This window comes from Podarcis pityusensis, assembly GCF_964106645.2.
Source record: "Podarcis pityusensis genome assembly, chromosome: 15".
NCBI lineage: Eukaryota > Metazoa > Chordata > Lepidosauria > Squamata > Lacertidae > Podarcis > Podarcis pityusensis.
Window position 1 is genome coordinate 4,609,942 of NC_138040.1, and position 12,111 is coordinate 4,622,052.

The following is a 12,111-nucleotide window of genomic DNA, read 5'->3' on the forward strand; positions in this document are numbered from 1 at the left end:
CAAGCGTTTTTGATCCCTTTTATAAATGAGGAACTTGGAAATAAAACTCATGTGCCCCTTTAATTCACTCTTTGATGTATAGATAGCTGTCCATTACCTTTATCTTGAACATGTTTCTGTGGGGCTAATTCACCTTAAAATCCATGGTTCTTAGCACCTTAGAGAATGCTTTTAGGATTGAGGTACCCTTTATCATAGGCTTTTCTCCAAATGTGGAAAACTTAGAAGTGCAGTTCTTCTTTTTTAAACAATCTCCTTTCTTTTGCACATCCTCAGACTATTTTTTTTTTTAGGTCTTTTCAGTGTTGTTCCCCAAATTGCTTTCTCCTCTTTGCCAAAAAGGTTATAACATGAGTTGTGTGGAAGTCAAACAGAAATCCAGCCTGATTTTACTGCACTGTAGCTCATACCTATTTGGGTTTAATATCCAATAAATGTGGCGTTTTACTGTACAACCAAACTGGGGGGAAACTCTTCAGAAACCACCTCCCCTCAAAAAAATTATTATTATTTTGCAAATGTTTCAGTAACGCAGTGTGCTTTGTGCAATCGTTGGGGCGAAATGGGAACTGAAAACTTAATGCTCAGATCTACCATGGTAGCAACAAACAGAATAGGGAGACTTCTTATGAAATCGCAGTGCAGATGGACATACTCTTCTTAGTTCACTTCTCCTTTCTTTTCTTTTTTTTTTCCTTCCCCCACCCCACCTCCCCTTCCTTTATATATATATAAATATATATGTTTCCAAGTCAGCAAAGGGGTAATAATACGCATGGAAGCCCCTCTCTCCCCAGTCGCACATAACCTGTGTGTGAAAAGAAAGACAAACTGCAGTTTCCCACATCTAGCAGCTATGGTGGTGGCCCGAATCCAGAAGATTCAGATCTCCTAAATGCAGAAATATTCCACCTTCCAGCTAGGAAGGGGCTTTCCCTGTCTTCGTTCCCAGCGATTTAATAATGGGGAGCTGTGTCTGCTGCTATGTGCCTTAATTATAAACTGGGGTTTAAAACATATTTTTTTTAGAGGGCACCAAATAGAGTATCTCCCTTTGAATCATGGATCTCTACCCGTCCCCAAAACTGGCATTTTTTGGGCAATAAGTGGCTTTCCCTCTCCCAAGACACACTCTGGATCTTTGCTTCCCCCAGCTAATTTATATATTATCAATTAATCACTCTCAGCAATGGCTGTTTGAGTGGTCCCTTCTAAATGGTACCAAGCTTTTGCCAAAAGGAGTTGCATATTCTCCTCTTTTTTGGGATACGTAAACACTCACACACCTTATAATTTTTAGCCAGAAGGGCAGAACACGTAATTAAACTTCGTTGTTGCTGCTGCTGCTCAAAATAATTCATAACTTCGAGCTAAATTTGGTTGACAGCTAATTCTTTTAAAGCATGCAATTAATTTCCCCCTTCTTTAGCTCGTTTTCACAATGCGTTATGAAATCAACAAATCATCTCCCCACCCCCACCCCTTGAAAATTTCTTGCCAGCAAAATCTAGCCGTTGAAAACCATTAATATAAATGCACAACTTGAGGGATGAATGCACCATTCATGCACAAAATGCTAAAAGTCTTTGTCCTCAGATTGCACCGATGCAAGTATATTCCATATTGGCATCTGTAGATAATAGACACTGAAAATGCCTTCCTGGAACAAACCGGAATTTTATCAGCACCCAGGTCTTTTCTGTTAAAAAATAATAAATTAAAATGTACTGTGTAATAAAACTGCTAATTCCTGAAAGTTTTCCAGCTGTTTTGGGGGAAGAGTGATTTGCTGACAAGGCTGTCTTTCAAACCTAATAAACACATTTTATTTTATTTTATTTTATAATACTTGCCCTTATCTATATCTTTATATCTAGGACCCTCAAAATTTCTGTGAATTTAAGTTGTTTTACACAGTTTTCATATTGGGTTTTAATTGTTGTAACCATGGGATCTTAGGATGAAGGGCAGATAATAAATTATAATCACTATATATCTATAATCTTAAACCAAGCACTCACAAAGACTAGGTAAGTTGAAGCAAGATTTACATCTATGGTTCATTTAATAAGAAATTCCCATATTTTAGAGTCAACTTACAACGAACGTATGACAGCTGGTTTATCTTCAATCTAAAGCTGATGGAAATGGTAGTATGTATATGTAACATATTCCCTTTAGTTCTAGTGAGCTGTAAATAAGCTTTGAATAGGCAGAAATGTTTGAGCTTTGTGCAAAAACTCCTTTTTCTTTTTATTAGGACCTATTTTTGCTTTTGAATTTTTATGTTAAAAAATCCAGGCATTTGAACTGCACTGAATTATATATGAAACAGGGGAAAGGCTGTTGTTTTCTGTATATATTATTTTTCTTATTTATTCACTGTATTTACAATAATATTTATAAACTGCCAACTCATATTTTTTATGTTCAGAATAATCATTAAATTATAATTCATAAAATAGATCTCAGTATGGGTGAATATATATATTTTTAAGGAGTTAAATGTGTTCTCATAATTACCTTCCTTATAAAGTTTGTCTTATCAGGCCTTTAAAAAAATAATTAAAAAGTCTTTAAATTAGCAGGCAAAACCTCTTTTTTAAACCATTTTAGAGAATGCATTTTAAATGTCGCCTAAAAGTAATAATTTAAACTGCTGTTTAATTAGCTAAAAAACCTGCAATCTAATATTTTTTATATTGCATTTTTCAAGCCAAGGTGAAACTTTGAAACTGGTTTTTGTCCAACCGACTTTCTAATCAGAGTCAAATGATGTGTATATTTTCTGGGACGAGTGCATTTTGTAAAAGCAGTTTTGCCACCCTAGAGTATAACATCTGTGGAAAATCTTTATTACCAGATTTATTTAAAAGAAGACTCACTCATAATTTTTATATTTGCACCAGCCTTTAACATAAAATATTGTATTATAACTATCTTTGTTCGAAACTAACATGATCCATTCAGACTCATTTTCATACTTTGTCATATTTCTGTACCTCTATATAAAATTCATATGTTTGGGAATGTCCATACTTTTAACGTAAGATGGTTTGGAAAATTTTGCCACAGGACATTTCCATGAACGTGCTCCTTTCTTTTGCATTGTATACAATATATTATTGTATTGCAGTACTAGATATTTGTAAGAATATAGTTGGGAACTTGGGGTGGGGGTGTAGGTTAAAAAATAAATAAAGTAAAACATGAGTCCTGTAACCATTGGTTGCTTCAGAAGTTCCCCAAAGCTCAGCTTCTATAAAGGCAAATGAGATGTAGGATCGCTGAGTGGCATGCCTTTTGTAACTCGGATAGAAGGTTTAAGGGCTGCTGCCTTATTAATTGGTCAGCAGATAGATAAATCTTCCCATAACCTGAATTTAAAGTCCGGTCCTACTCTTGGGATTAAGCTACTTTAGGTTTCCATTTAGCAGAGGTCACCAACCTTCCTGAACCAATGGGCACGTCAGGAATTTTGAGAGGATGCTGTGGTCTCCATTCACAAAATGGCTGCTTTGGGTGGCATATCACAAAACGGCCGCCGTCAGAGCATGGCGCGACGCAATATGGCTCCCACCCCAGAACGAGCAGAGAAAAAGGCAGGATCACAAAACGATCGTCCAACCCAACGATGGGAGAAACAGCACCTCCGTCTGCGACTGCCATGTTGGCTTTGCAGAGAGACCCCTTTTGCACCTCTCCTCTGTTCAGCATGGATGGAGTAAGGTGTCCAGTCTTGGCACCCATTGAAAAGCAGGCGTGAGGGTGGGTTCAGTGTTAGAAGAGGCTGAATCCTGTGCAAACAGGAACTGAGCAGGAATGGCAGTCATTGGGGCACGCCGGATTTTGGGGAGGTGGCTGCTGAGAGCTTTTGCAGGCTCCATAGACATTGTATTGGCAACCATACTGGTGGGCGCCATACGCATTGTATGGGCAACCCATGCCATATACCTTAGAAGCTGCCTCTTTTTTGATGTCCCAACACCCATTTGAGGATGTTTTCCTCCTCTTGCGATCAGTGTTCCATCTCTGAACAGCAAGGGTGTTCCTGGTACAGGTTTTGCTACTCTGAAGTGCTCAGCCTTTTGGGGTAAGCTCTCCCCATCAAGGATAACGTCCATCGCTTAAGGAGTTGGAGGGCTGATGATGACCTGATGACATCCGGTGGCTAAACATGCCTTTCACTAGCTTAGATTGCCTTAACAAATGGTGGTTCCCTGGCCATCCTGAGACCAGGTCTGCCCTTGGGTCTGGCTCAGGAGCGTCATTGGGTGGGGACATCCGGCCGGCAACATGTGGCGCCATTGTTAAAACATCTGCCCTGGCTCCCCACCCGTGACTGAGTCAGACTCTGAAAGTGCTTGTATAAATCTACAAAGCCCCTGAACAACTTGGGCCCAGGGTACCTCAGGGACCAGCTGAGCCCTTATATCTCAGCTTGATCACTGAGAGCCTCTGCAGGCGTGTCATTGGCTGTCCCCAGAGCTGACGTGTAGCTCATTTGACATCAGCATGAAATAGAGATTTTGGTATCATCGACCCAGGCCTGCCAACAGAGACTCAGCAGGTGCCTTCTGTTTCAGCTATGAAATGCCTACTGAAAACTTTCCTATTCTGCCAGGCTTATTCAGGAAATTAAGAGTACAGTGGTACCTCGGGTTAAGTACTTAATTTGTTCCGGAGGTCCGTACTTAACCTGAAACTGTTCTTAACCTGAAGCACCACTTTAGCTAATGGGGCCGCCTGCTGCTGCCGCGCCACCGGAGCACAATTTCTGTTCTCATCCTGAAGCAAAGTTCTTAACCTGAAGCAATATTTCTGGGTTAACGGAGTGTGTAACCTGAAGCGTATGTAACCTGAAGTGTATGTAACCCGAGGTACCACTGTACATCTTTCCATAATTGTAAACCTGGGTTGCGAATACAGTGGATACTTGGGTTGCGAATGTGATCCATGCGGGAGACACGCGCGGGTTGTGATTTGGCGCTTCTGTGCATGCGCGACCGCCGAAACCTGGAAGTAACCCATTCCGGTACTTCTGGGTTTCGGCACGTCCATAACCCGAAAAAATGCAACCTGAAGCGTCTGTAACCCAAGGTATGACTGTACATACACACACACGCATAATATATATATATATATATATATATATATATATATATATATACACACACACACACAGTAAAGGAGTGTGCGTTAACATGGCTTTCTTGGCTATGCTCCCTCTTCTAAGGAATTACCTCCCCGGTGAAGCCCCTCAGGCTGACTCTTTCCTCATTGAAAAATGAGTTTAAACCTCTTTCTGTATCACCAGTCGTTAGTTACCCTTCTGCTGCTGTGTTGCTGGCTGGTTGTAGTTTTTAGTGGGTTTTATTTGCTTGTTTAAACATGAAGTTGTTTTATCCAAATTTATGACCGTTCTAATTGCTTTTAGTGACTTGATGACTTTAAGCGACTTGCGCTCTTGTCAGCTGCCCTTCCATTGGTTATAAATACAATAACATAAGTTACACATTTGCATCTTCCAGAGGCCATGTTTAAAAAAAAATGTTCTGTTTGGGATTAATAAGGGTTTCTTTTTATCCCACATTTGTTAAAAATTGTGTGTGTGTGTTACATATTTATTTAATATCATGGCAAAAATACAGCTTACATAAGTTCTTTTTTATTGTCATGTCATTTGCAGTAATGTGATGTCTTCAGCCCAGATCTTGAGCCCTTTTATTTGAATCAGGTGGCGTTTCTTTCTTGCTCTGTTAAATCTGCCAACATGAGATTCCACGTTCCGCGTTTGTAAGAAATCAGTCTTTTAGTGTGGCAGCCCCAACACTGTGGAACTCACTGCCTATTGACATCAGGCAGGATCTCATCTTCACCTTCTAAAAACAGTAACCTATCCAGACATGTAGGCACATGTTTCAATCTCGTGGTTAGCTTATCGTTGATTTAAATTATTTTAGTTACATGTAGGTAGCCGTGTGGGTCTGCCATAGTCGAAACAAAATAAAAAAATCTTTCCAGTAGCACCTTAGAGACCAGTTACCGTAAGTTTGTTAAAGCTCATACCAATAACAAACTTAGTTGGTCTCTAAGGTGCTACTGGAAGGATTTTTTTTATTATTTTGTTTAAATTATTTTGTGTGTGCTTTAAATAGCTGTGTTTAACTTTTTCCCTGATGGTTGCATTGTTTTATTCTTTCTGTAAACTGCTTCAAGGTTTTGTTTACCATTAAATGGTATATACATTTTATGATTATTATTTTTTAAAGGGTGGGGGGAAACCAGCTCATTGCTATTTCCTCTGACAATGGCTCCCCAATATTTTGGGCAGGTCCATTTTTTTCCTGTCCTTGGTACTTAACATTCCTTTAACCAGAAAGTGCCAAGGCTGGTCCTTTCTGCGTGCCAAGCATATGTCCTGCCACCAAACCACAGCCAGGAGCTATTCGCATTTTGAGTGGGGCTCAATGCCTACGGTGGGGCTGTGGAGGGCTTTTTTATGGAAAAACCCTAGCTTGTAACCCTTCCCTTCCGGAAAAGAAAGCCATGTTCACACCTTTGCTAATTGCAGTTAATTGTGTTTTTATGATTCTCTAAAGACTTAATGGCAGTGATGCCAACTCCAGCTCAGGTGTGGGGGAGAGAGAGATCCCGAGGGAGGTGTCCCCCCCCCTTGAGTGATGAACGTTACCTGTCTGTGTCACAAAAGTTCGAAAGGGTCACTCTAGCAGGAAGAGCTGCAAATGAGCATCTGGGATTGTTCAGCGTTTTCAATCTGAATCAGCCCGCCGGATGTCTGGTTCACCAGTGTGTCAGTTTTATGTCCTCTTTCTCGCTTCATAAAGGCTTTTTTTTTTTTAATTATTAAACACACTTGCACAATGCAGGGTGGGAAGGGAGATGTGAGAAAGGCTGTGCAATCCTGTGGGCTTGGAAAAATAAACTCCCCAGCCCTGGTTGATTATTTCCTCCCTCTTTCCCCATCTCTAGTTAATTAATTTGTTCTTTTCTTCGTTCACAGGACTTTGCCTCCCGTGCTAAGCTGGCAGTCCAGAACCTTGTGCAGAAAGTTGGCTTTTTTGGAATCCTGGCATGTGCTTCAGTAAGTCCTTATTCCTTCTATCCAATAAATGTATGGATGGGTTTAAATTGTCCCGTTCCACCTTCCACGCCCAGCTTTCACTACCCGTTCCACCTTTCCCAGCAAGGAACTCACAGCTGTCTTATGTGCTTTTCTTTGATATTCATCACATCATCATATTCTAATCCTTCTTTTCAGACAAAGATTGCCCTTCAAAGTGGGTCTTAACAATTTTAAAAAATCAAAATAAGGAGATGAAGGGCAGAATCTGAGATTTTAAAACTTAATAAAAAGAGAACACACACTTACGAGGAGTGAAGGATCAAGGCAGAGAAGGGTGGTTGGTTTGATGATGCCCAAGCAATAGGCCAAGCTGAAAGCAAGCATTTTATATTAAACCCCTGAGGTTGCACAGGGATGTGCAGGCAGTGGATAAAGACCATGGGCTTGAAAGGACTTGCAGATGGAAAATGTGCTTACAAGGTGGAAAAAAAAATAATTAGGAAATATGAGCCTCAGTAATAATGAGCATGTACAGAGTGCACCTCCCCTGCCAGTGAGGAACTGCTGTATTTAATGAGATGTTATTTTTACATTTTATACTTCCTGGTCATGGTGATTGATGGGGAATAAATGTTGGTTACATTTTGATATTTCTTGACTCTTGTTTTCATTTACGTTCCAAAGAGTTTGGATTGGGGTCGATGACAGCTCATGGAGGGACCAGTGAACTCGGGAGTTTGGGGAACCCTGAGTTAAGGCCATTGCTGGTGCGTCTTAGACAGAGGTGTTGCAATGGGCCCTGAAGCCCTTGTCCCTCAGCCAGGCGTCAAAGGCTAGATTGTGCCTCCCTTCCTTTCCTTTCCAGAGCCTGGTGGCAATTGCTAGTTGGAATCAGAGCATCCTTTTTCCCTGGGAAGGGCCTCCTCTATTTCTTTTCGACAATTATTCCCTTTTCTCATAGGCTATCATTGGCTGCTTACCACAACGGCTATATTCTGCCTCTTCGGTTGGAAGCAACCTACTGCTGAGAGTCACAAATGGGAATAAATGTCACAGCCTGCAAGCTTCTCTGAAGAAGCATTTGGTTGGCCACCGTGAGAACAGGAAGCGAGACTAGATGGGCCACCTGACCTGGTCCAGCAGCCAGAACATATTCTGATGTTCTTACATTTTTCATGCTCTAGCAGGTTGCTCCTGGGGGCCAGTCTGGCCTTGTTAGCCAAGGCTTCCCTTCCCCGCTTTGTTGGGTCGGGTACCGCAATCAAGGAATGCCCCGTGTGATTTGTTTAGTTGCGAGTTTTGGTCCAAGTCCGAACAGACGTGTTGTGTTGTCGGACTTGACTGTGAACAGCCAGTAGATTTTGTGGTGGTCTGGACTGACAGTGCGGAGAAAGTTATGAAAGTCCTGGTGGGACGTCACGTCCTGTCTAGGAGTCCAGATGAAAAAGAGGTGTCAACAGTGTTATCTCAGATAAAAAGAGAAGCTTTTGGGAAGCGTTGTAGTTGAGAAAGCTTCATTCTAAGTGAGCCATGATGATGTTGGCATAATTTGCAGCCCATAGCAGTACACCGATCTGAACGTCCATGCTCTTCCCCAAAACTAAAGTAATTGTGGTTAGTTTTGAGGTTCTTATATTAATTTACTAGGTGCTGAACAGCTTGAGTCCAGGATAACTTAAGGATTGCTTATATCCCTGCCCAGTCACTGGGGTCTTCAGGGAAGTGACTGTTAGTGGTCTCTTGCGGCTCAGAAAACACGTTTCATATTTGCTGTTGTTGTTACTCAGACACACATTTCTGTTTATTTATATTGAATGTGTATACGGCCCAGCTGAGATCAGATGTTAAGTAGTTTTCTCAGAACTTCTGTGGTGTCCTGTAGGTAACTTGGTTTGGGAAATGGAGTCTATATAGCCAAATGTGTTAAAAACAATACCTCATACCTTCACACAGCAGACAATGCCGTTAAATTAGAAGTAAAATGGCACCACCCATGCTTAGTATTTTGTCAAAAGAACCAGAGTTATTTGTCCTTAATTGCTCTATTCCCAAGATGGTCTTTAGAGTGGTTTACAGCTTTCTTGGTTATGGATACATACGGTATCATGTTAACCGAATTAGTTGCAAAGTTTGTGTTCCGAGCTATAAAAGAGACATAAGCAACTTTTACAGAATTGTTAAAAGTGTACTGGTTTTGATTTTGTCCTAACCGTGTTTAAATTCTTAACAATTAAGCCTGTACTGTTGGTGAACTGCCTTGTATTTCTGAATTTCTTTCCCCAACATTGTTTGGAGTTACATATTTATTTAATTTTTTTGAAAAAATTGGGATGCCTGTGGATTGTCAATAAGCAAGGACTTCATCTCGGTCCCGGTCCTGAAATCATCCCCAAAGGGCACAGTCTTGCAGGTCCAGTTGGCAATTGCTTGCTGTGTGTATATCTTGTTAGCGCACTGCATTGCAACATCTACCCAACCAGAAGGTTTTTTGTTTTTTTTATGACAGCCTTACGTTACAGAAGTGCATGAAACGACCAGTGGTGAGGAATAATAATAATAATAATAATAATAATAATAATAATAGTAATAATTTTTTATTTATACCCTGCCCATCTGGCTGGGCTTCCCCAGCCACTCTGGGCGGCTTCCAAAAAAATATTAAAATACTGAAATACATCAAACATTAAAAGCTTCCCTAAACAGGGCTGCTTTCAGATGTATTCTAAAAGTCTGGTAGTTGTTGTTCTCTTTGACATCTGGTGGGAGGGTGTTCCACAGGGAGGGCGCCACTACCGAGAAGGCCCTCTGCCTGGTTCCCTGTAACTTGACTTCTCGCAGTGAGGGAACCGCCAGAAGGCTCTCGGTGCTGGACCTCAGTGTCCGGGCAGAATGATGGGGGTGGAGGCACTCCTTCAGATATACTGGATACTTCAGATATACTGGATACTTCAGATATCTGGATACAGATATACTGGAACTTGTGTCTCTCTAGATGTTACTAAACTATGACTCCCATCATCCCTGACCATGGGCCATTCTTGCTAGGGCTGGGGGGAGTTGCAGTTCTGCAACCCTCTAAAGGACCAAAGCTCCCCCAAAAAAACCCTGACTTAAATAAACTTGTCCCAAGACATAGAGGACTTTGTATATCATTAGTAACACCTTGAATCAGTACACCCCGAGCGTAAATTCTTGATTTCCTAATAAAACAGCAGTATGAGGAAGTCGATTCATTTGTAAATTAACCTTACGACTTTTTATAACATTGGGTTGTGATAGAATAATCTCTGTTCAGGGTTATGATAGAAATAGTTGGAGGGCAAAAAATAGAAACCTTTCTGTGCTTGTTTTGGTCTTTCAGCTGGCTAAACCCGTTTTATTTTGATTTTACTTAATTTATGTTTCTGTGTTTTCTGTTTCGTTTTAAGATCTCTTTGTTTTATTTTTGGGGAACCGTGCCATTCAGATTCCCAGGATGACACCGACTTAACAGCATTTTGGAGCAGATTTGGAAGCATACACATTAAAGCCTACAGAAATGTACTTTAGAAAGCTTTTCGGCCTGATCCATGTCTAGCAGCTCATTTGAGTCACTCAGTTCAAGCCTTCATTGCATTAGAGATGCTGGATCTGACTCACCAGCTTTCAGTCACCCTCACATGAGGCATCTTTGAATAAGCTGACTTGAGCTGAAGTAAGCTCAATATAACTGGAAATCATGGGGTGGGAGGGAGAGAAAGAGATTTAAACTGCCCTTGTCTGCCTCCATTTTTACTTTTTTTCTGTGTGCTTGTTAAATTATCTGCTAACTCATGGCCTGCTTTGGTAAAAAATTTCCCCCCTTCATTATGACATTATGTTGCCCCTGTGGGCTTTTAAAAGTTTAATGTGCCGTAAGATGTTTTATAGGAAGCTATTAATAGTTGGAACGAAATAAATAAATGTAGTAATTAAGCAGCAGCCATTTTCTCCCTCTTTTTTTGTGAGATGCCTTTGGTGTGGAAGGGCACCTAAGCAGCTCAGTTGTGTTGTTTTGCTTTTTTGTGAACGAAAGTGCGTCAGACTTTGCGCTTTCGTGAAGTTCTCATTTTCAAAATATTATTATTTCTCATTATTGTTATTGCTGCGTTAGTTTATATCCCCTTCTTCCTCTGAGGGCCTCAGCGGTAGCCTTCTCTCTCTCCTCATCATTTTATCCTAACAGCAACCCTGTGAGGTAGGTTAGTCTGAAAGATAGCTGTGGGCATAAGTTCACCCAGAGAGACAAGAGTGGGGATTTATTTAATTGTGCATTTGAAATAAACATTCTTCATCTGTTTCAAAGCAAATGCAGCGTAAAACACTGGTTCTAGCAAAATTTAGTTAATTTCCATCGAGGCGACTTATATGGGGGTTTCTGGCCTGGATCCCGTTAAAACTCTGGGCAGGCCTCAGCTTCATCAAGCAAGTTCACTAGATGTGCCCTCAGACCAGCAAATATCAAAAATGTTACAATTTAGGGCAAAACTATAATAACATTTTTAAAATGCATGCTTTCTCATACTCTTGTCCTCATTGTAAGCAATCACGCATTAATAAACTTGAACTGAACAGGGAACAAAATTAAAACAGATGTAGGTGAGGGGGAAAATTATGACGTCCCCCATCACACATAGGCCCAGACCACATCCACATTGTACGGTTAAAGCACTCTTATTTCACTTTTAAAATCATGGCTCCCTAAATGCTCGAGGAAACCCGGGAACTGCAGTTTGTTAAGGGTCTCCTGATGCCGCTTAGCTCTTTTAACAAACTACAGTTCCCAGGATGCTTTGCGTGTAATCCATGACTCTAAAAGTGGAAAAGGAGTGCTTTAAATGTACTGCCCACTCAGAGCTTTAACCAGCTCACCTGAAATTTGGCAGTCGGGTAAAGTTGAGCCCAGGTTAGCTCTAGGCTCACCCCTCTCCAGCTATAGGGTGAAGTTTTCCGTTCATGACGACCGCTCTGCAAGGCGGGACCGAGGTTTACCTGGAAAAGGATGC

At 41.0% G+C, this 12,111-nt stretch overlaps 1 protein-coding gene across 5 annotated transcripts in view; it reads left to right on the forward strand.

Annotated features, from left to right (window-relative positions):
* Positions 1 to 12,111, forward strand: part of VMP1 (vacuole membrane protein 1) — a 103,305-nt gene that overhangs the window by 59,365 nt on the left and 31,829 nt on the right. For all 5 annotated transcript variants that reach the window (XM_080983141.1, XM_080983144.1, XM_080983143.1 and 2 more), the window contains exon 8: positions 7,025 to 7,105. In XM_080983141.1, coding sequence (XP_080839267.1) covers positions 7,025 to 7,105 — 81 coding nt within the window. The remainder of the gene's footprint in view (positions 1 to 7,024; positions 7,106 to 12,111) is intronic.